The 22,332-nt window shown below is 51.0% G+C and overlaps 5 protein-coding genes across 5 annotated transcripts; all 5 read right to left on the bottom strand.

Moving 5' to 3' along the window:
* Nucleotides 1-269: 269 nt before the first annotated feature.
* KVR01_013637 (uncharacterized protein) lies at nucleotides 270-1,351 on the bottom strand (the record flags this gene model as incomplete). Its single annotated transcript, XM_044788538.1, has 2 exons — nucleotides 270-1,055; nucleotides 1,160-1,351. The coding sequence occupies 2 exons, from the start codon at nucleotides 1,349-1,351 to the stop codon at nucleotides 270-272; spliced, it is 978 nt and encodes a 325-aa protein (XP_044637412.1).
* A 459-nt stretch (nucleotides 1,352-1,810) lies between these two features.
* KVR01_013650 (acyl carrier protein) lies at nucleotides 1,811-4,208 on the bottom strand. Its single transcript, XM_044786966.1, has 7 exons — nucleotides 3,997-4,208; nucleotides 3,618-3,921; nucleotides 3,444-3,461; nucleotides 3,268-3,348; nucleotides 3,125-3,173; nucleotides 2,082-3,041; nucleotides 1,811-2,020 (listed from the first exon to the last, which is right to left on the bottom strand). Exons 2-6 carry the CDS (start codon nucleotides 3,861-3,863, stop codon nucleotides 2,995-2,997), a joined length of 441 nt encoding a protein of 146 aa, XP_044637425.1. The 5' UTR covers nucleotides 3,864-3,921; nucleotides 3,997-4,208; the 3' UTR covers nucleotides 1,811-2,020; nucleotides 2,082-2,994.
* Nucleotides 4,209-4,321: 113 nt separating this feature from the next.
* On the bottom strand, nucleotides 4,322-5,939 carry KVR01_013603 (uncharacterized protein). Its single transcript, XM_044792532.1, has 3 exons — nucleotides 5,254-5,939; nucleotides 4,745-5,064; nucleotides 4,322-4,645 (listed from the first exon to the last, which is right to left on the bottom strand). Exons 1-3 carry the CDS (start codon nucleotides 5,559-5,561, stop codon nucleotides 4,569-4,571), a joined length of 705 nt encoding a protein of 234 aa, XP_044637378.1. The 5' UTR covers nucleotides 5,562-5,939; the 3' UTR covers nucleotides 4,322-4,568.
* Nucleotides 5,940-6,187: 248 nt separating this feature from the next.
* Nucleotides 6,188-9,972, bottom strand: KVR01_013587 (uncharacterized protein). Its single transcript, XM_044784575.1, has 2 exons — nucleotides 8,788-9,972; nucleotides 6,188-8,728 (listed from the first exon to the last, which is right to left on the bottom strand). The coding sequence occupies exons 1-2, from the start codon at nucleotides 8,918-8,920 to the stop codon at nucleotides 6,453-6,455; spliced, it is 2,409 nt and encodes an 802-aa protein (XP_044637362.1). The 5' UTR covers nucleotides 8,921-9,972; the 3' UTR covers nucleotides 6,188-6,452.
* A 5,813-nt stretch (nucleotides 9,973-15,785) lies between these two features.
* KVR01_013605 (uncharacterized protein) lies at nucleotides 15,786-17,378 on the bottom strand. The gene is made up of 2 exons (XM_044785468.1): nucleotides 17,038-17,378; nucleotides 15,786-16,973 (listed from the first exon to the last, which is right to left on the bottom strand). Exons 1-2 carry the CDS (start codon nucleotides 17,295-17,297, stop codon nucleotides 15,836-15,838), a joined length of 1,398 nt encoding a protein of 465 aa, XP_044637380.1. The 5' UTR covers nucleotides 17,298-17,378; the 3' UTR covers nucleotides 15,786-15,835.
* Between the last annotated feature and the right edge of the window lie 4,954 nt (nucleotides 17,379-22,332).

Here is a 22,332-nt window from a genome sequence, read left to right as displayed (position 1 = left end):
AGGGCGGCCAAGCTCACAGCCGTTGTGCCGTCGGAGCGTTCGTTCCAGACAACCTTGGAAACGAGCACATGGAAGATGACTGACTGGGTTCTATCAGAGCATGAATCTCGGATGCATCTATCGAGTAAATGTCAAATATCTCAATTTTTTACACGAATTGCGTTACTGGATGGTTGTTAAGCATTTATTACTGCTGTGTCAACATTGAGGTACGAGGAGGCCGCGTATGCGCTGGTGTGTATACGGAATTAAGAATTAAACGGGTTGCGTTATTGCTTGTCGTCCAAGTTTCGTAGGAAGTGGGAAGAATACACCTGAGACCCATATCGCCTGAACACTCCAGCACGTCTTGACAAGCTCTTCAATACAGCAGCGGGGTCCTGCTGGCTGTGCTTCTTACAGGAGGTCGCTGTCGGATTCCTGCTTGACTTGCTTGGTCTGGTCGATACTCCAGAATCAGGACTTGTAGGAGCTCCTTTTGACAGAGTATAAATCCTCTGGCCCAAAGTCTCGGTTGAAGTCTGCGGAGCCTTTACCTCGGTCTCGCTTCTCGCACCGACCTGGGGCATGACATTACCGTGATGAGCTGGTAGATGATCCCCCTCCGAGGCATCACACCTGCACGGATTACCCGGCAGCGAAAAGTACCGCCTCCCATAATCAACACAAAGCTGCTCCCCAGCCTCAATGTCCCGGCTCGCCTCGTACAGGATGACCTGCCGCCGCCCGTACATACCCACCCGGGCGCTGACGTTGGCGCGGCAGTGGTGGTTGAAGAACCGCGTCAGGTTTCCGTACTGCAGGCCCGAGACCTCGGCAACCTCGGTGATCAGGAATATATAGCTGTCACGGGCCTTCGGGCCCCCCAAGGGATACAGCCTGCCCAGGTACTCCCCGAGGGTGCTCCCGCTCGGTATCTTCCGGTTGGCAAACACCCCTTTGCCCATCTTCCCAGCCCCCTTGATATCACACATGCTCTTGCCGGCGACGGCGACGGTTCTCTGGAAGTATTCAACGCACCTTTGACCTTTGCAAACATCATGTCTTCTGTGGCACTGTGATTCTATGGTTAGCGAATTTTGTTACGAGCCCGCCACATCAGTTGCCACCCAACGTTACCAAATATACCGTGATTTCTCAGGACAGCATTCAAACTTACGACTTCACATTCCAGGTCGAAGATAGTCCTGGTCAGCACACTGTGGACCGTGGCTTTTGCGGAAGGCCAGTCACTGGAATCCATCACGTAGTCTGTGATCTCTCGAACATCTGCGTCTAAGGGTTGTACACGCCCCGTCTCGTCGATCCACTGAAAGCGTGGAGGACTATTCGGATCTGGCACTTTGACCATGCTGTAAGTCGTTTTTTGACGATTTGAACGGGGAGGAAAGGAAAGAGAAAAAGGATATGATGAGGGTACCTGCCCTACACAATGTCTTAATTACCAGTGTTATATTTGTATTGCGAATGGAGTCAAACCTGTCGAGCAGCTCTTGGGTGGGCGGGGAGAACCTTTGCGAAATGGTTCAATCGAGCCCCAGGATGGTGTTCCAACAACAGCGCTCGCAAAATACTTCAATAAGCCTCCGAGCCATTGTCAGGCAGTCACGGGCGGAAATTGAGTTGGACCTTTGTATGGGTAGACAATGTTCTATTTATAGACTCAGAATGTTGGAAAACACCTTTATAAGCCCAGATCTAATTAAATATGACTTTGTTTCATTGTTTCATGTGCTCGGGGCCTTCTGACATCGGCATATATTATTCTCAACCACCTGAACAAGCGTATCTGTTGCTGAAAATGCCTTTGGCTGCATAATCTGGTGAGATAATTACTTCGAACTTAACCTAGGCGTTCATGAAATTATCTATGTATTCTAATATGTGCAGTGTCAAGTGATTTCGTTCCTTAGGTTGGGACAAGTTCTACACAGGGGTCTATGCTCGAAGACCCAGCATACAGAAGAAAACCAATACATACTATGGAACAGTGTAAGAAGACTCGGCCTAGGCATGTGGCCTCATGTGTGGTGTCAATACTATTACGGGTAGAGAGCTGATGTATTCTGAAAGCAGCGTACCTGGGTAATCGGCCACATCAAGTAGAACCCGCTCTGAAGCCCAGCAAGGAGATGGGAAGAGCGGATGCCATCCGGTCTCAGGTGTGACTTGAGACCTCGGAACCCCCGTGGTGGCCCCCTGCGATCAATAGCACCGCAGCCCAGCTGTATGTAGTGATCCTGTTGTTAGAAATCTGTGCCTGTCATGTGTTGCAACATTTGCCCCGGGGTTTGATCATATCGTGCATTCCGTCAACAACAAACCCTCGACTCAGCATGGGTCACTCACTCACCCACTCACGCATTGGACCAGACATCCAGCCAGCCAGCCAGCGGTCGAGGCAGGGCCAAAAGCTGAGCCACGGCGAACCCAGCCCGAGGGCATCTGGCACTGAAGCAAGTCCTGAGCTCCCGGCATTCATTCTTTCATACTGGACGACGAGGACACCAGCCAAGTCGGTCGATCACACGGCAGCAGCAGACACAGACCACCCAAGGAGACAGACAGCATCGTATCAGGCCCAGGGGGCCAAGGCAACACCTCTCGATCCAAAAACGCGTCGCGTCGTAGGGTCTTTATATCATTTCCACATTTGGCCTTTTATCTTCTGACACGGGACATTCATCCATCCACTCTTCCCTTCCACCCGCCCAGCTCCAGGTGTGCGTCCACGACCGCAGCCGTGGCTCAACAACCTTTGCGCGCTCTCTCTCTCACCCACACTCTCCCCCCACCGTCTAGAAGAAGCATCCCGTCCCGGAGTGGCGATGAACGCGCCTCGCACGCACGTGTGTTGTAGGTGTCTCTCTGCCCGCCCGTCTGCCGCCATTTGTATAGTACAGTACATTTTGTCTTAGTCATCGAGGGGGTGGGGGGTGGTCTCCTCTGCAAAGGACAAACCAGGCCAGGCCATGCCAGGGGCTCGACATTAATTTAGTGGGCGTCGGGCTGGCTCAGGATGTACTCGACGGCCTTGTCGACTGTTGAGTGGGTAAAATCGGGTTAGCTAGCCATTCCTTCCTTTTGTACTCTTGTCCTTGAAGGCTGTGGTGCGGGTGCTTACCGGAGTGGATGGCATCTGCGTCCTTGTCGGGGATCTCAATGCTGAACTCCTGTGTTATATACCTGTCAGCGCCACGGCCTCCTATCTACTTGCGACCAAGAGCTAAATAAGTCCTGGGTCGGCGGAAGAGGGGACTCTCATACCTCCTCGATGGCCATCACAACCTCAACGGTGTCCAAGCTGTCCAGGCCAAGGTCGTTGGCGAAGTGTGCGGTGGGCTTGATCTGCAGGGAAACCAAGACGATGTCAGTGGCGGATCTTTCCACGGCGGGGATTGCCCTTATCCAAGAGCACATGTCGGAGATCCGGGGAAACATACGTTGCTAGGGTCGTTGACCTGTAGAAAACCATAGTGTTAGCTGAGGTCCAGTCCAGACTGCAAGTTCCGTCTTCCCCCATCTGCCGAGGACGAGACAGCACAAGGCGCAACCACAACACCTCGACCCTGACATCCCATCCCATCAATTCCACCACCGCCGGGGGCAAAACACACCTTGTCAAACCCAGCCAGCAGGCTGGTGATGCGGCCCTCGACATCGCTCTTGGACAGGCCGGAGCCAGCAGCATAGCAGCGCACGGCGGTCCAGCTCGCGACGCGGGAGACGGGGACGACAGCAGCCTTGGAGGCAACGAGGACGGGTCTCGAGACGGCGACCGAGGAAGAGAAGCTGCGGCTGACGGGGGCGGCGGAGCGGCGCGCGGCGGCGGAGGCTGCGGATCGGACTGCTGTGCGCAACATTTTGGCTGTTGATGTGAAGGTGATTGATTTGTTATGACGTTGGTTGGATGAGCTGGACCTGACGAGAGAGAGAGAGATTAGGAGTTGTGGTCTGATTGAATTGATAGGAAGCTCGGTGGGTGGGTGGCTTTACTGTTGGTGGTGGTTGTGGTGGTTGTTGTCGTCGGGATCGGGATCAATTGCAGCAGGGCAGAAGTCCGGTTTGCTTCGTCGGGATGGGTCTGGACGGGGACGGGGGAGGAGCTCTTGCCTGTCTGCAGCAGATGCGCGGGTCGATGATGATAAATTTCTCGCCCGCGAATGAGAGGGCGGGCAATGCTTGGGCCCGGGAAGCTTGGGCCACCTCTGTTTATGTCAGCAGGTTTGGTGGCCCGTGGGAACATGAGCACTTGATATCATGTACTCCGTATTGGGGCAGCACGTACTAGATACCAAAGCACACACTCTCATCAGATACATTCGACCAGAACAGAGAACTAGATTGTAGCACATTCATCTGATGATGATCTCATATACACAGTTTTGTCTACACTCGACTCTCTCTCTCCCCACTTGCTGCTGCCACGGTAGAGTTCCCAGGCGACAGACAGCCCCAATTGCACTTCTAATATGCATCCCCGTCCGAGGCCTTGACCCCTTGCCCTCAACCATGACCTGAGGGCTCAAGGCATGTGCCACCAGAGGTCAAGACCACCATGACAGCCCTTATCGGTAAGGGGCATCAGCCCGGATGAGCGCCGCAAGCTCAGGCTCCCACTTGTCGCCGTTGGCAAGCAATTTCTCTGCAGAGTCATAAACCAAGTTAGTAACTGCGCTGCGCTTCGAGCCAAAGGGGAAGAACGAAGACTCGTGTCCAGTCCAGTCCAGCCCAGCCCACTCACCCTTGTTGTACAGCAGCTCCTCGCGGGTCTCGGTCGAGTACTCGGCGTTGGGGCTCTCGACGATGGCGTCGACGGGGCACGACTCCTGGCAGAAGCCGCAGTAGATGCACTTGGTCATGTCGATGTCGTAGCGCGTGGTGCGGCGGGACCCGTCGGCCCGCTCCTCGGCCTCGATCGTGATGGCCTGCGCCGGGCAGATGGCCTCGCACAGCTTGCAGGCGATGCACCGCTCCTCGCCCGACGGGTACCGCCGCAGCGCGTGCTCGCCCCGGAACCGCGGGGAGATAGGGCCCTTCTCGAAGGGGTAGTAGATTGTGTATCTGGTTGGGGGAAGGGGGGGGGGTAGTGTTAGCCATTGTCCCTTGCAAATATCTCCTCCGTATTTACTGCCATACCCCCACACCCTCCCAGCCTTCCTGGTCGTCCATTGTCCCGGGAAGAGGCAATCCCATATAATCCCATGTAATCCCATGTTAACCCCCCCAAAAAAAAAACAAGAGTCAACTTACGGTGGCCGGAAGAACTGCTCCAGCAGGACGTACATGCCCCGGGTCATCTCGCTCAGGAGGAAGTACTTGCCCAGCTTGGTGAAGGTCTTCTCCTCCTCCTCGTCCCACTTCTTGGGCGGCTGCTGGCGGAACCCCTTTGGCGGCGGGCCCAGCGGCGTCGCGTAGCCCCGCCTCGCGACCAGCTGTCCTGCTGCCGCCGCCGCCGGCGTGGCGAGGCGGGATGTGGCGGGGAGGAGGATGGAGGAGGAGGGGGCAGAGGCGGTGGCCGCTCGGGCGGCGAGACGCCGGGCTGTTGTTGTCGAGAGCATCGTGGGCTTTCGTGGGTCGGATCGGGTTTGTCTGGTGGTGTTGATCGAGCGGGTCGAGGGCGAGGTCGAGGTCGACGACAGAGAGCAGGTGACGAGCTGTCTGTCGGTCTGTCTGTCTGTCTGTCTGTGCAGCTTGCGACCGTCGGGATTGGATTGCCAATGGGGCAGGTCTCGGTCGGCACCAGAGGCAGGAAGGCCGGTGGGTTTTGGATCGGAGTGGAGTGGTCGATTGGGGTGTGGTCGGTACTGCGGCGGGAGCGAGGAGCAGCAGCAGCCAGCCCTCGTTCAATTGGCAAACGGGCGGAGCTTGACGTCGGGCGGTGGGTGGGTGACACTCTGTGGCAGACTGGCAGTTCGCTGCTGGGCCAAGGTGCGCGAGCTGTTTTTTGCTGCTGGTATTACAAACGGCTGCTTCTGGTTGGCTGCGAGGGTGCAGATGTGGGGGCAGGTCATGACCGTTACATACGGAGTACGGAGTACGTACCCTACTTACGGTAATCGGGGGGACGGGGTACCTCGGTACCTGCACCGTCTTGGCCACCTTGAAGGGAGAAGTATCTAGATAGACTACAGTACAACGTTCATATTGGCAATTCTGGGTTTGCACTACCATGTGTCAATAAACATAATAATAAGACAAATTAATAAAATACAGACTCGCTGCACATTGCTGGCGCTCGCTAATTCTATCATGCCTGCTGGCTCACCAGCTCTTCCAACACATTATCCCCCAGATTCCAACATTGAACATTAGACCATCTCATTCTACCCCCACTCATTCGGTACCAATGTTGGAATTATGGAGAGAGGCGGGAAAACAAGAAATGGCAAAGATGGGGGTATTGGTCCAGAGCAGAACAAACATCAACATGAACAATGCAAATACTCCCCCTAGAAACTCCGCTCCCAAGCCTGCCACCAGATGCCCATATTAGCAGCAACCACCAGGTCCAGCATCTTGAGCCCCTCGTCGTGGACAAGCAGCTTGCCCAGCTTGGCCCTCTTGCCCCGGTTGCCACCCCCGGCCTTCTCCCTCCCCAGCCCAGACCAGTCGAAGATGGGGTCCTCGTCATCATCATCTGCACCGCCACCATGACCATGCTCGTGGCCGCCCGGGCTCCGGACCAGCAACCGCCCCAGCCCCTCCTTCATCTCGGCCACGGCGCGGTCCCTGTCCTCCTTGGAGTTGAACAGGTCCGAGCTGGGCAGGTTAAACCTCAGCTCGCTGACGGGGACTCGGTTGCCCATGTCCCCCATGGGCAGCGAGGCGCTCATCCCCCTCGCCCGCGTCCTCCCGTTCCCACCAGCACCAGCACCACCTGCTGCTGCTGCTGCTGCTGTTCCACCACCACTGCTGCTGCCGTCCTGCATAGCGTCTCGCAGCGCCTGCGCCGCCACCAGCGGGTTGAATCCCTGCGACTGCGTGTTGCGCACGTGGTGGCACTTCAGCGCCCGCCCGTTGCTGCTGGTGCGGAAGTCGCACCGCCCGTCCCACGGTGACGCGAACGTGTACCCCTTGGGCCGCAGCCCGGCGCTGGGCTGCGTTGCTATGACGGGCTCGTCTGGTCTTCCTGGCGTGGTCGTGCCGGCGGCTGCGGAGGTGGCGGATGCGTCGGAGCCGTGGTATTGGTGTTGGTGGTGGTTATGGTTGTGATTGTGGTGGCTGTGGCTGTGGCTGTGGTTGTGGCTATGGTGGTGATGATGCTGGTTGCGATGGTGATCTTGAGGCTGGCTCTGCTGTTGTTGCTGTGATTGCTGCTGCTGTTGAGGATTATTAGGGTCGTTGTTGGCTGGGTTCGGCACCAGCGAGGCAAACATGGAGTCATTAGAGTTGGTCGAGTTGCCACTGTCCTGTCGCCTGTGGAAACCCGCCCGTGGAGGTGGAGGGTCGAGCGCTTCGTTACAGGCAGAGTCGGTGGCGCTGGTGTTGGTGGAGGACCGCTCTCGCTTCTTGCCGCTGAAGGCCTCCTTGAGATTGGACGCCCACGTCTTGCCGTAGGTCATGACGACCTGCCTCCTGAACCCCTCCTCGGTGTCATCCTGGCCGCCCTTTTGCGCCTCTACCTGGGCCTGCAGGCTGGCCGCCAGCTCCTTCATGGTCCTCGTCGTCGTGGCGGCACTGCCGCTCGACCCGGGCCGTGCGCTATCCAGGCTCATCCTCGACAGGTCCGGCATCATCTTTGGCCGGGCGATGGGGAAGTTTCGGAAGCGTGCGTACCCGCTGGTCTCGATGTGCACGTTGATGGCAGGGTAGCCCTTGGGATACTGGGCGATCTTGGGCGAGTCTGGGTTGTCCGGGTCCTGAGCGACGATGATGGTGCTCTGGAAGGAGGAGACCTTGCCGATGTTCCACTGGTGCCCCGTGCCAGGGTCGCGGCGGATAATGGAGAGTGAAAAGGGCGTAAAAGGCTTCTTGTTAGACTGCGGTGACGGAGAGCGGGACTGCGCACACGGTGGTGACTGGAATCCTGGGCTCCGGATGGTAGGGCTGCGAGTCTCGCGAATGTCGTCAAAAGTCTGAGCTGGTAGGTTGCCCAGGCGTAGCTGTCCCGGTGCCGGTCTTGGCGGGAGATCCGGGCGGGCGTCGTGGTCACGGTCATCGGGCGGAGGCGTGGACGGCTTCACGAGACCGGCCGCCTTAGAGGGATCATAAGCCTGATATTCTCTGCCGGGCGAGGGAGGACCGGTAGATGGTGCGCGGGGCCCCAAGGGCCTCCGGGCTACTGAGCCAGCTGACACGGTGTACGGGGGTGGCTGTGGTTGAGCCATCAAGTGGGAGCTGTCAGGGAAAGGCTCTGGGGCGCCAGCAGCTTCTCGGTCCAGGGGAACGTTCTCCTTGTTGTGTGAAGACGTGCTGAATGGCGGATATTTCAGCTGGTCTGTCGGACTGGGACTGGTGACGTCCGTGACAGGCGCCGTGGAGAGATCTGAAGGGGCTTCCTGGAGGTGAGGGACTCTTGCGGTGGAGGGCAGAGGTTTCCTGGCGATCCTCTGGGTCCTGGTAGACTCCATGCTGGGCCTCGAGGCGGCATTGTCGACGGGAGGGGCGGCTTTGGGAGCCAGCATGTCGTCGCCGGCAGTGTCCAGGTGGATGTAGTAGAGCGAGTTTGCGACATCCTCGCCGCCGACAACCTTCCTCTGGGGTTTGAATGTGGACAGAATTATGTCTGGGGATGACGTCAGCTGGGTGATTGGAGTGCTCGGGGGTGGGAGAGTGAGTGCTTACCGCGGCAGCCAGGGACTCTGGAGATGTAGAGGGTGAGGGTCTCATGGCGGCCAGTGGGGTTGATGGGATATTGGGGAGGATGGGCGGCGATGTGGTTGAGGGTGGAGAGGGACCTGGCCTCGACGTGGGCCATGGTTTGATGCTGCCTGCAGGGCGTGGCTGTGGGTGAAGAGGTCAACACTGAATTATGTGTTGTTGTTGGTGTTGTTTTCGTTGTTGTTGTTATTGACAAGGTGAGGGTGAGAACAGGCTCACGATGGGACGGTGAGGGTGACGGCGACGACCCTGGTGACAGCAAGTGCCTTTTTGGTGGTTGCACTGCTGCATGCAGAGGAGTCGAGTAGTCGGTCTAGTGCTGTCAGACTGTATGTAGTCTAAGTAGTGTATGTGGTAGGTGAGATTGATAGATGGCTGGATGGAGATGGATAAGTGGTTGGTCAGTTGGTCAGTTGGTTGGTTGGTTGGTGGTTTGGTGGACGGCGACCACGTTGGGCTGAATCAGGAACTGCTGTGGTTGGGGGAGGCAGTCAGGCAGTGTGGCAGCAGCTTGGGCGTGGTCTCAGTGGCAGGTGATGCGGGTCGAGGGTGGTGGCGGTCGAGGCTTGTCGAGTCCAAGACACATGTACGCGTATGTACAGTGCAGTGCAGTGCAGTGCAGTGTTATTTTGTGCCCAATACAAGAAGCAAGACTACTCCAACCCAGCCCAGCTCAACTGGTGGCCCATCCGCTGATTTATTGGGCGGTGATTGACTGCAGTAGTGAGATGATTTGTACCGAGTGAGTGAATGTTCTAGCGTCACTGGTCAGCGCCAGAGGTCTCCCACAACGTGGTTTGACGTCGCAAGCCGCGGGTCAGAGTGGGGGCGCTGTGGCACTGGGCTGCCTGGGGCCCCTGTAACCCTGCAAGAAGCACTGGCCTGAGGCGACAGGTGGTCCTGTGGTCCTGTGGTCCTGTGGTCCTGTGGTCTGGCGCACCTGTGGCCCTGTGGCCCCCTGTGGCCCCTGTCCTGGGCGGTCAAAACGGGTGGGTTTGTGACGATGGCTGATGGGGTTGGGGACCCGCTGTGGCTGCCGACAGATCCCTACAGAAATTGGTGGCCTCTTGCTGATGAAGTGAAGTGAAATGAACGATTGCTGTCGATGACTGGCACTTTTAAGAGACGAGTACTACTGTGTGAGTGGACTCGATCCTGTTACACTGTATATATATTTACAACAATGTATATCAAATACTTTCGATCACAGATATGTACAGGGTAGCCGTAATAACAAGGCCAAGACTGGGCGAGAATCCAAGGCAGAAAATAAAAGAAAACGACGGCTCATCCGTGGTTGTCGTCAGCATCAAAGAGGCCAAGACACCCAACAGGCCAGCTTGATCTGCGGGCTGGCTGCTTGCGTACGTGTGTATCCTGGTACTATATCTTAGCGTACCACTTCCAGAGGTACTTGTTCTCTCTCCCGTACTTTTACCTTCCAGACCATTAGACCGTACTGCCAATAGACGAGGGGCTGTGCATGTTGCCAGGCTAAGCAGAACTCGGCTGGGCTGGTGACGGTCATGTCATGGTCATGGTCATGGTCATGAGCTGTTTGCCTGTCTGTCAAGCTGTCAAAAAGACGGCTCTCTGGAACGACATGCATGTAGGATATAGCAAGTACCACTGTATATTCAGTGGTGTCTTGCACGGCATCAGGGGCATCCAACAGCCGGGCCCAAGACACCAGAATATACGGAGTAGACCATACTACGTATCTCTTCGCTGGCACCGCAATGCTTTTTCCCATGCCCCTTGGCCCCTTCCGGCCCACTCCCTGTCACCGTCCCCTGTCCCGGGCCCCCAAGATCGCCGCTTGGCTCGGGGCTGACTGGCTGAGTGGGCGCCAGCCACCCGCCAGCTCTGCAGTGGCAGAGTGGCTGCACCTCCTCGACGTCTGGACCCTGAAACTTTCATGCAAGTCCATGCGGCCCATTTCTAGCCCGTGGCCCCCCCCCCTCTGTGCTCGTCATGCCATTAAACACGGTTGGAGCCGTCAAAAGCTTGTGGTCTTGTCTGACGAGTCAAGCAGACCAACATTGCAGTCTCTATTGACTTGCACAAAAAAAATGAAATCCAAACCAACAATATGCCAAGTGTCAAGTATACGAAACAGCATATTGCACACATCGACGGCCATATCAGCTTGCACCAGTTGACTCCACCGATGTCTTCTCGTTGGAGCACCGTCAACATCAGACGGCTACACAGAGTGCCCCATCTACACACACATATCACTCGTCGCATCACCACAAAACGTATCACATCGCTTCACACATATCAGATCACCTCGCATGCCATGTCAGTTCATGGCACGGTCTGCCATTTGCTGCTCGGCATGCCCTCCTCTGCCGCCCTGCCCCTCCCAGTCCCTCGTCTTGTCCTTCTGGGCGAGCTTTAAATAGACGCCGCCGTCTGCCTTGCCTCCAAATTTCGCCTGCCCTTGACTTGTCCACCGCACGGGCTCCCCAAGACCCTCGGCACTTCAGCCCATCTTCTATAGGCTCAAAGGCCGGGCCCCGGCCCGCAGGCGTCAGGGTCCTCAGGCCGTCCCGATGGCCGTCTGCCGTCCACGATCCACCTGCCAACGACATTCCCCGGGATCCCACATTCCCAAACCCCCAAGGGCTCAGCAGGCTGATTTGTGTGTTTAAGAATTTTTGTGGCCTGATGTGTCACTGCGTGGTGCCCTGCCACTGGTCCTCACTGGCCACGGCTACGCGTCTCTGGCGCTTGGAGAGGCGCCATCAGTCTCGGCCTCTTTCAGCCGTCATGACCGGTTGCTACCCTCCATGTGAATAACTTCCACCGTCTTGATGAGGCCATGTCCTGCTGTCTAAGGGAATGGCCGCCTCGTTGCTCTGTGCTGTAGCTTCGCAAGATGTGCCGGAGTTGCAGGGTTAGAATTCACCCTCATCACGGCATCACCGATCAAACCTTCTAAATATGGCTCAACGGGCCATCCCGAGTCGGGGATTCATTCACCATGTAGTCGCCTCATGGACCACCTACTCACCAAGTCACCTGTCACTTGTGTTGCCTCTTGTGTGTAGTCTTATAGCAGGCTATCCAACAGACAAGTAGTCTCTAGGAGGTTCTCCCACGGCCGTCTTCTGGGGCGGGGATATCTAATATGACCACGAAACGGACACCACCCGAGCAAAGCTCGCTACAGAGTTCGGGGAGAGTGACCGCAGCCCGTAGACACGCAACGGTTCCGCCAACCCGGTGCGCCGTTTGTGGCGTGAATAGATAGCTATGTGAAAACAAATATACATAGAGGTTGCGTCTTTCTTTTTCGTGCCAAATTCGGGAGGCAGTCACATTAATCGTCTCTCTTCGACCGCCCAGTCTTGGACAGTTTGGTTTTCCAAGATATCAGGGCGAGCCCGGCGGGGATTATCTCAGTCCTGTCCACAATGCTGCATAGGTACTTTCACATTTTCCTGTCCGGGGCGGAGCTAGTATTAACATGCTTGTTATGGCTCTTCTTCTCTTCTCGATTTTTGCCACCGCGTTGCGCCTTGGTGTTATCCGGGAAGCCTGTGCTGGGTCGTCGCCGCCGTTGATGTCGCCCGTCACTGGCTCGGCTTCCACGATTTCTCTCGTCACTGCTAGCACAGCTTTAGCTACCCCAAGGTAAATCAACCTTCCAAGTTTATCAAAGCTTCTTCAATGCTCGGGGAATATTGACGATGTCCATGGAACCACTTTACCAGCACAACCACAACTATGCCATAGCTTTTCCTACTGCAGACCCGAGGTACAGGTCCTCAGTTGCCACCACGCCACAAGAGACAACACTGGTCGGGCGACTACATTGAATCCGACTCCTCTACCAATCCACGCTGTGAAACAGGTGCCATATTTCAACTCATCAGCGGTCGGCTACTCAAAGACGGTGTCTTGGTCACAGCTTCGGATCCGCCCAGGCCTCAGCCTTTGCTCGGGTCCGGCGCGAGCAGAGACATCGCTACCACGTTCTATCTTGAGGATCAATTGATGGCGCACTTTCATGGATCAACCCACGATTACCAAAGCAAATAGCGTTCTTTTGCCTCCTAAATAACGCGGTGTGGGTCTATTTTGATGCCGTTCCACAAGATTGCGTGGATATCACGCTGTCTCTCACCTTACGTATGTCATACCTTGTACTTACTTTCAAATGTTATCGTGTCACGGACCTCCAAGTCTTTTGCGCATTTTAGACAAGAAGATGAGTATCGAGTCTGGTTTCTTTTTTTTTTTTCTTCCCCGTTTTTCTAATACATTGTCCAGTGCCTCAATGCCCGGGAAGGCTACCTAGGGTACATATGTAGGTAGTGCCGTCGAATACAGCGATATCCCCCTCTCTTTCTATGGTGGTCTCCCAGCCTGTATCTATCCCGATCTCGACAATTATCCCTAAGAGTAGTCTCAACAGCTCGTCAAAACTCGTTCAGAGTGACCCTCATACTTGGAGCGTATCCAAGACCTCAACTCATCACACCAGCACCTTGACTGGCTACTCGCCCACTGCCACAGAAGATTCTCTAGGTCTTCGACCGTATCTAGTTTATCAGAGTTGTCCTTGGTCCCGGACAGCCATCAAACCCTCGAGGGTAACTCGCCCAGTTCGATCACAGTTGAACTTGAGTCTGCGGTGTCTGAGCCAACCGGAACACAACGCGTTGTATCCTCACAGGATCCAATCAGCTTCAGCAGCTCGGATTTTGCCAGCTCGTCGCCCTCAGCGTTCTCTCCAGCATCATATTCTGTGTCTCTGGAAGTATCCTTCAAAGGTGATATAGATACCACCGGAGACTTACACCCGCCGTATAGATCCGTGAATAATCAAGATGTCAACGCGCCACTGGTACTTGAACAAAATCTTCAAGACGGCGAGTTCGACTGGCAATATCAATGTCAAGCGGGAGGCTAATATGGTGATCCGGCGCGTGATAAAAGTTGTTCTCTATTGTTTGTAGTAACGTCTTTTCACAACGAATTGATTTGTTGCTGTATTCGATCCGTGATAAAACCTTGTTTCTCATTATGGACTGCAAGAAGCATAAGTTAAAACAGACACTTGCTGCGCCACATTGATTCTCGTTCAGGAATCCCAATCATACGCAACCTGGAGTCACGTTTTCCCTCAACGGCATCCGGTCTGACTTTCGCGCTCAGACCTGCGAAACCTACCTTGCCAAGGTAACACTCACTTGCATTCATTGCTTGCGTTAACCTCAAATTTCCAAGAGCTGACTGTTATGCATAAAGCACGCTCTGCAGACATCGCTACGTGCAACCGAACTTTGCAAACGCGATGAATCCAATCAAAGAGGGAAACACGGGATCGAAGGTGTTGTTCCTGAGAAGCATCCAGAACGAGACCAATTACTCTTCAGTTCCGTCCAAGCCTTTTCGCCGAGCGGTGCTTTGGTAGAAAGCCCTGGAGGCGCTCTCGAGCGCGCGGTGGGCGGCGCCGGAAATCTCGGATGTCGGTTGGAACTCTGCTGGTGTTCCACCGAACTCAGATTCAGAGCAGCTCGCACAGCAACCGATCCGATTACTCAAAGGGATCAGATGGAACTCAGTATAGTGGGCTTACTTTCGACACTTGCTTCCATGGCATCGCATGAATCGAGATACATAACATGGCGTAGCTGTTGCTTCCCCGTCTCTCGAAATAGGACAACGAACACGAACAGATCGCCAGCATCGTCTTGTCCAAGAAGTTTATGTGAAGTTTTTAGAGCCGCGCAATCGCTACCTAGGTAGAAATTCTTTCCTGATTGGATGATTTACCGAATATGTGTTCTGCTTTTGGCCCAGCTGCGTAGTCCTGGTTTGTTGCTACCCAGGATTAAAGAGGAAAGTTCTTGGGCAAATATCGGCGCCTGATTCGGGGCTAGAGTTTCCAGAAGTTCCGGGAAAGATGAATATAAATTTGTCGTCGTTCTTCCCACCGACTGATGAGTTGCCAGTATCACCATTAGCATCACTTGAATCACCGCAACTACCACGCACATACTTATCCGCTCGTATAAACCTCTTTGCGTTGGCCTCTACCTACGTACCTAGGTAGCCGTCACAATCACTTTGATATACCACAGGCTGAGCCACCAACCACAATCATGCATATTGTCTCAACCATCTCCTTAGCTCTCGCACTCCTCACAAGCACGGCACACTCAGCTGCTGTGGAGCCCTTTGATGGAGCCATTCAGTCACGTCAAATGTGGGGCCAATGCAATGCCGATAGTGACTGCGGCAGCGGCTTTCAATGCTGTACCACCCGATGCATCTTTGGCCGCTGTCCGGGTGCCCTTGACGGAACTTGTGACCGGGACAGCGACTGCGCAAATGGTGGCGTTTGCCGCAACGGCGCTTGCATTGTGAATGGGAACAAGGGAGGTGGCGGATGTGCGGCACGAAGCTGAGGCCATGTGCCCACAGACGCCGTATTGTGTTCTCTCTGTAATGGTATTAGCATTGTCTTCTTTTCAAACGCTGGGTCTTGACCGTTTACACCTGTATGAAGGAGCCGCATATGTTTTATATGTATGGGGACTAGAAACGAAACAACCGTGTGGTGGCTCGGGAACCTTGGAAGGGTTGGTCCGGGCTTCTGCCCAGGTGATGACGACGATAGGTTCGAAGACTAGCTTTTTGTGAAGGGGTCAGGTTAGATGTCAGTAATGGCGAATTTCGGGGCGTCAGCACTTTTTTGGTTACTTCTTGGAGCCACAACGGGCATTCACTTGAGGAGTCGAATCAGATATTATTCGTCGATAGGCAATGTGCCTGAATGACGGCTTGGTAACCCGCTGAAATGCTCCATTTTCTTCCTCCAATGCAGACTTGAAGATTATGGAAGCCCGTTAAAGTCATTACGGAGGGGTCTAAGTTGGTGCCCATTAATAAGGAACAAGTCAAGTATGGAGCGGTGATGTACAGCTCTTGATGTATGTGGCTAAATCGCATTATGCTTCAATTCACAGTTATGTGCTAGACTATGTATGTAATATTACGTTGCTAATGCTATTCCCTGGTTTATTACTATGCTTTGCTCGTACCCTTTGGCAAGGAAATCCAAAGCTGCAGCCCACCGTGGCCCTCGTACCGCATGTTCCGCCATTTGCTGGTATATCGCTATGATCCTCGGATCTGTATAACAGTTGCGCCCTTGACCCATAGCAACAAACGACAGTAAGTCGGCTTTGGACTGCAAGGTCTCAATATACCTGAAGTCACGTTTGCCGTACATCTGCTCGAAGGCTTCCATTTGCTCGTTGATCATCCCCTCTATAAGCCTGAAGAACCACATGCCCTCCATGTCGCCCCTGTCGCTGACGCGCAGCCATGTCCGAAGCGACTTTGAGCCAACCCCGGAGACGGTGCTGGGGAAGGTCATCTCAGCCCATGCCTGGCAGCACACCTTCCAAGCCCTGATCGCCACCTCGCCCAGCTCGCTGTGCGGGACCAGAGCCAGGCTCTGCATGAGGTGCGGCAGCGGGTGCGTGTTCGGCAGGCCGAGGGCACCGGAGAAACCCAGCGATGCGGCGTACCTGAGGAGCGCCTTGAGGAGAATCCTGAACTGTTCGGCATCCGTACCGGTGGCTGCCTCAGCATGGCCGTTCAACTGTACGATGAGCGAGAAGATATTACAGATCGTCGTGCTGGGGTGAGACCTGAACATGATGGCGACTTCCTCAGGTGCCCTTCGCATGGTGACAAGAGCCCGGCTCACGTCCTGCTGCTTCATGGCCGTATTGACCTCGCCGGCGAAGCTGAACCACCGGCTCGTCATTGGCTCATCAAGTGTGATGGTCCTGAGTGCTTCCGAGAGGCAGGTGATCTCCGTTTCATGTCGGCCGAAGGCGTACGTGCGCGTGTAGGCGAACACTGCTTCGGTGATGTGGTGTGAATCTGGTGGCCGGACCACTGCAGTAAGAGGGACTCTTGTGTACACCATCTTCCGGCGAAGGTGTCTTTGAAGCCGGGAAGTGTCGACGATCTGACCATTAGCTAAGCGTATTTTGGTTCCGGGCCTGACAGAGTCCTCATAAGGAGTTTCTTGCACGTGTCTGGGGTCGAGGCCCACAGTCAACTTGATGTTTTTCCGCCAGCCCCAAGCTATAAACCGCGACTTGAACATCTTGATTCTACAGATTCGTATCAGTGAATCGTGTCTTGCTTGTACTGGTACCTGTGTCACGATAGACCCACGAGGCGATAAACCCATAGTTTCTTCTCATATGGTCCCTCACTTGGGCAAGAGTCTGATTCTCTTCCACGTATATTTTTCTCATGACAGACTTGTACTGCAGCCATTCTCCCTTTTGGGGAAAGCCCAGGTCCAGTTGGGCTACCGGGCCGTCAGATGCGTTGGCGGAAGCAAGTGCCGGTTCCTGCCGCGAGGCCTGCCGTATCGATGCCGGGCTCAGCGATTCGACAGAAGTCTCCTCGTCCCCACTTGATGAAGCCATTGATGAAAGACTGCTCTCGCTCACAGACGGGGTGATGAGATCGCGCCTCCAGGCGAGCGTGTCTGCCTTGCTGACGCCGTCGAATTGGTCAGTCTCCATGTCAACAAGAAGTATTCAGTAGTTCGGAATCCTTCGGGCGGGGATCTAAATATAGCACGGCCCCGGAAGATCCATAAGGGGGGAGACGCCCCGAATTATTGCTTACAACATGCGAGTGCCAAAATAATGCATCTACGAAGCATTAGCGACTCTACGTATATATGCATCTTGTATCTTTAGTGCCCCGGGACCATGTAGACGTAGCTCAAAACCGTCATACCCCTACCACAGTACGCACATGGTACCATTCTTAAGCTCCAGTGTGTACGCTCCACGAGCAATGGTATCTATATAGCTGACTAGCTGATACTGAGTGCTTGCAAATAGAACACCTTGTGAGACCACTGGGCGATCTCTTGAGAACGAACAGGAAACCAGACCTGGGGGTAACCTCGGATAATATGGCAACCCGTGCCTGTCTACATGGGATACGTAACGAGCATAAAATAAGCCACAAGGCACTTGATTATGATCTTTCTATTAATTTTGAGAACCTAACTATGTTACTAGAATAATGTGTATAATGTATTCGTGCCCGCTAACAGCGCTGCAGGCAAGATGTCTTCCATCCACTAGTTCGAAAGGATATTAGCACTTAAAGGACACTATATATAGTTTCGTTTTTAATCTCTATATATATATAATATATATAGCACCTTTATATAATAGTAAACACTTAAAACTTAATATTTAAAGAAATATAATATTAATAATAATAGAAAGAAAATATAATATATAAATATATAATTAAACTTTATATTATATAAATAAAATTAGAAAGTATTACTTTTAATAATATTATATTAAAATGTTAATAAAATAATTTTATAATAAAATTAAAATAGTTTTAAAATAACTTTTATAAAAGAAAAATTTTATAATATAAAATTTAATAAATTAACTTTTATTAATATACTTAATAATTATTTAAATATACCTTTAAAAATAAAGTAAATATATTATAATCTTTATTTTAAATATATAATAATTTATAGAATAATAATATTATAATAATAAACTTATTTAAAAAACCTTTTATATAAATTTAATAAAAAATTAAAACTTTTTAAAAATTAAGTAAAGTTTATTTATTATATATTAAATAAATATAATATAAGAAAAGTAAAAGTTTAAATATTTAAAATTAAATCTTCCTCTTTTAAATATATTACTTTATTATTAAATATTTATTTACTTTTATATAATATATAAAAAATATAATAAAAGAAAAAGCTTTATAAAGGAAGTTAATAACTTTTTATATAAATAAATTTAAAAGTATATATTAAATAGTTATTAACTTTATATTTAAAATATAAACTAATAGTTAGTTTAAAAGTTAATAAGATAATAAATAGATAAATAGTTAAATAAAAAATATAATATAGCTAAAGCTAAGGGATACTATACCTATTAAAAGAAGATCGACTATAAATCAAGAACACACTCACTAGAGCGAACCCCACACCTCTCCTGATGAATAAGATGAATGAATACTCTGTACAACTGAGCGAGCCTCTGCACCTCAAAACAGGAATCGGGCCGCCATACAGAGAAACATGCAAGGCGAAAGAGAAGGTGAAGTGCTCGAGTCCATGTCCGGGGAAGCCCCGCTCGTTTTCTCCGCCACTATGTAGCGAACCAAACCGACCTGAAAATGGCTGTCAAGGACTGTTGCAATGGCTTGACCCAGTATCTAATTTGAGCTGATAAGCGCCAGTGGCGGGGGTGTTTGAGAACTTCAAGAAGGCTGCCGAAGACTTGATTTCAGTTTGGGTGATTTGCACAAACTTGTTTTAAGCTTAATACAGAATGGCGATGCTACGGCACCATGACATTTGCCATGGGCCCGAACTGCACAGCAGATAACCTTGGAACTGTTGCAGCGCATAAGGACACCTTAAACTCCAGATGTCCCCTCCGAATTCTTATCTCTTTAGCTGCAGCACGTGTATCATCAATACTTTCACTAGCTGTTTAGACTGCTGCTAGGCTTGTCAATGGCGATGCAGACAGAATGCCTGAGAGATCATGTTGCTGTGGAACGGGGCCACGAGTCAGGGGTTTCCTGTGTCACTATCCCCCCCGAGTCTGGAAATTAAGGCTAGCTCCACAGGCAAAATGCTCGCGAGCATCGCTTCGGATATGGGTCTGCATTCTCAGCCAAGGTGCATACATGCCACTTTTACACGGTATCTTGCCAATGCAGCCCGGTATGTATAGCGACTTCGCAGCGGTTGTTGGAACGAACATCGCCAAACGATAGAAACTTCATGTACCTATCTAGGTAGATTAAGGTTCAGATGGCCAATATCAAACCGGGGTAAAGTAAGCAGCCTGCAGTAGCAGCACGTAACGTGGTGGACCCCTGAAACCTGCTGAAGACATCTGGATTGGCCGAGGCGAGCATATCTAAGTAGCCAGTGCGTCTTAACATCCGACCGAATGCTTTTTTGTGCAATTTGAAATAACAGGCCGACGACCCGTTGTTCCAAAGGCCGGCCCCGCGGACATCACCCACATCGGCAGCCGGCCGTGGGGTCTCGGCAAGTGGAGTGGAGTGAGTGCAACACTGAGAATAGGGGCAAGGGGGAAGACGAGAACAGGAAAGGAGAGTCGTAGTCTGTCCATCGTTATAAAAGTTGAAACCTGCCTAGTAATCGGCTGGTTAGGTGCGAATTCCAAGCCGCTTCCCCCAATCATAAGCAAGTTCCACTCTTCTAGAGCAATTACCAGGCCTACCTCTGACCAGCACCCCAAACAAGATGAAGCTCACTGCTGCTGTTGTCGTCCTAAGGTATTGTGAAATCCGTTCTCTTATGACACTGGGAGGTGATTGCTAACATGTTAAAAGCGCCTTCTTTGGCATCTCCAACGCAGCTCTCTGCTCTTGTGATGGAAGCAAGACCGACTCGGCCAGATGCTGTGGCAATGCTAGCTGGAGTAAGTCAAGAGCTAACACCTTCCCCTCATTTTTAAGTGATATATTGAAAAAGAGTGGTAGACGGGCACGAATGCAAGGCCGAGCAGACTACCTACGCGATATGCTGCTCAAACTTTGACCACACCACTTCCTGCCGATAAGCCCATAATAAGACCGGCGGTGCAAAGGCCGAGCACGTGGCGGGGCAGCCTTTTGTATCACATGCAATGTGACCGGTGGTACATCGACCTCAACTGTACTTTATATCAATTTTCTCCCTGTCTACATTGAGGTAAAAATGGTCAACAGGGGCAGAGCAGACATTGTTCTGCTCGGTATACGGTGGGCCTGGCTAAACTGCACATGTGGGTTCTAGGTGGTTGATTGGGAAATTATGCGATGCCGCAGCAGCGAGCGAGGCAGATGCGTCTCCCAGAACCTCGAAAGGTACCGACCGCCCCTTTCGACCGTTCGTGAGCTTATAGAATCTCTGTACCGGACCAGCAATGGCTGAGAGCTTTTCTAGAGGGGTTGTTAATGTCCGGGTAAAATTATTCAAGGTCGGGGAATCCCAAGTCTCCTGGCCCGAGTGTGAAAGTTTGGAGAGGCCTTTGATCATACCACTGGCAGCTGACGTCTCATGGCCGAAAGACCGTGTAAGCCCTTGGAAGCAATCGAACATGACGGTAGGAAGTGAATATCAATCTTCGAGGTGACAAATACCATTTGTCCAACATCTAGTCGTCATGTGGAAATAGCTCAGACATCCTGTTCCCCACATGAATGAATCTTGTCGCACACCAACAAACCTTTGTTCACCGTATCTATCTCTGATAGCAAAAACCCAGACGTGACACGCCAGTCGAATAGACAACGCATCGCGACAGGCGCGACATGTGTACTGTGCAGAGTGCCAAGAAGTGCAGGGGTGTCATGGACGTATCGTGGGAGTCTGGATCACTCGATGAGGGGAATACCAACTGGACGACAGCAATCAGAACCTGGGGATCTTACAACAGCATGAATTGTGCTACTTTAAGTAAGCGCCGTTGTCTTGCAAGTGGGAAAAACGTTGATCACGGTGCCAATCTTGCAGTGGTGGTTTCGTTTTTTTAATCCCCATACATATAAAATGTACATAGCGCCTTCATATAATAGTAAACACTCAAGACCTAATATCTAAAGAAATACAATACTAATAATAGTAAAAAGAGAATATAATATATAGGTATATAGTTAAGCCTTATACTATATAAATAAGGTTAAAAGATATTACTCTTAATAGTATTATATTATTAATATAAATAGCCTAAAGGTTAATAGTTAATAAAATAATTATATAGTAAGATTAAAATAATCTTTTAAAATAACCTTTATAAAAAGAAGAATTCTATAATATAAAACCTAATAAACTAACTCTTCCTTATTAATATACTTATTATATAACTATTTAAATCTACTTTTATTAAATAAATTAAACTATAATCCTTATTTTAAATATATAATTAATAAAATAATAATATTATAATAATAAACTTATTTAAAAAGCCTTTTAAATAAATTTTATAAAAAATTAAAACTTTTAAAAAGTTAAATAAAGTTTATTTACTATATATTAAATAAATATTATATGAGAAAAATAAAAGTTTAAATATTTAAAAACTAAATTTTCTTCTTTTAAATATATTACTTTATTATTAAAGATTTATCTACTTCTATATAATATATAAAGAATATAGTAGAAAAAAAAGCTTTATAAAGAAAGTTAATAACTTTATATATAAATAAGTTTAAAAATATATATTAAGTAATTTTTAACTTTATACTTAAAATATAAACTAATAACTAGTCTAAAAACTAAGAAGATAATGAATAGATAAACAATTAAATAAAAATACAATATAGCTAAAGCCCTAATCTTATAGTATTAAGGGTTTAAAGTGGTTTAGGTGGTTCACTAAGGGTTTAAACAAGAGTAATCAGCCACATTTGCTGGCACATTTAACAGAATCC

The sequence above is a fragment of the Diaporthe batatas genome, assembly GCF_019321695.1.
Source record: "Diaporthe batatas strain CRI 302-4 chromosome Unknown Contig00029, whole genome shotgun sequence".
Classification (NCBI taxonomy): Eukaryota; Fungi; Ascomycota; class Sordariomycetes; order Diaporthales; family Diaporthaceae; genus Diaporthe; species Diaporthe batatas.
Note: the sequence above shows the minus strand (reverse complement) of the source record. Positions and strands in the feature narration are given on the sequence as shown.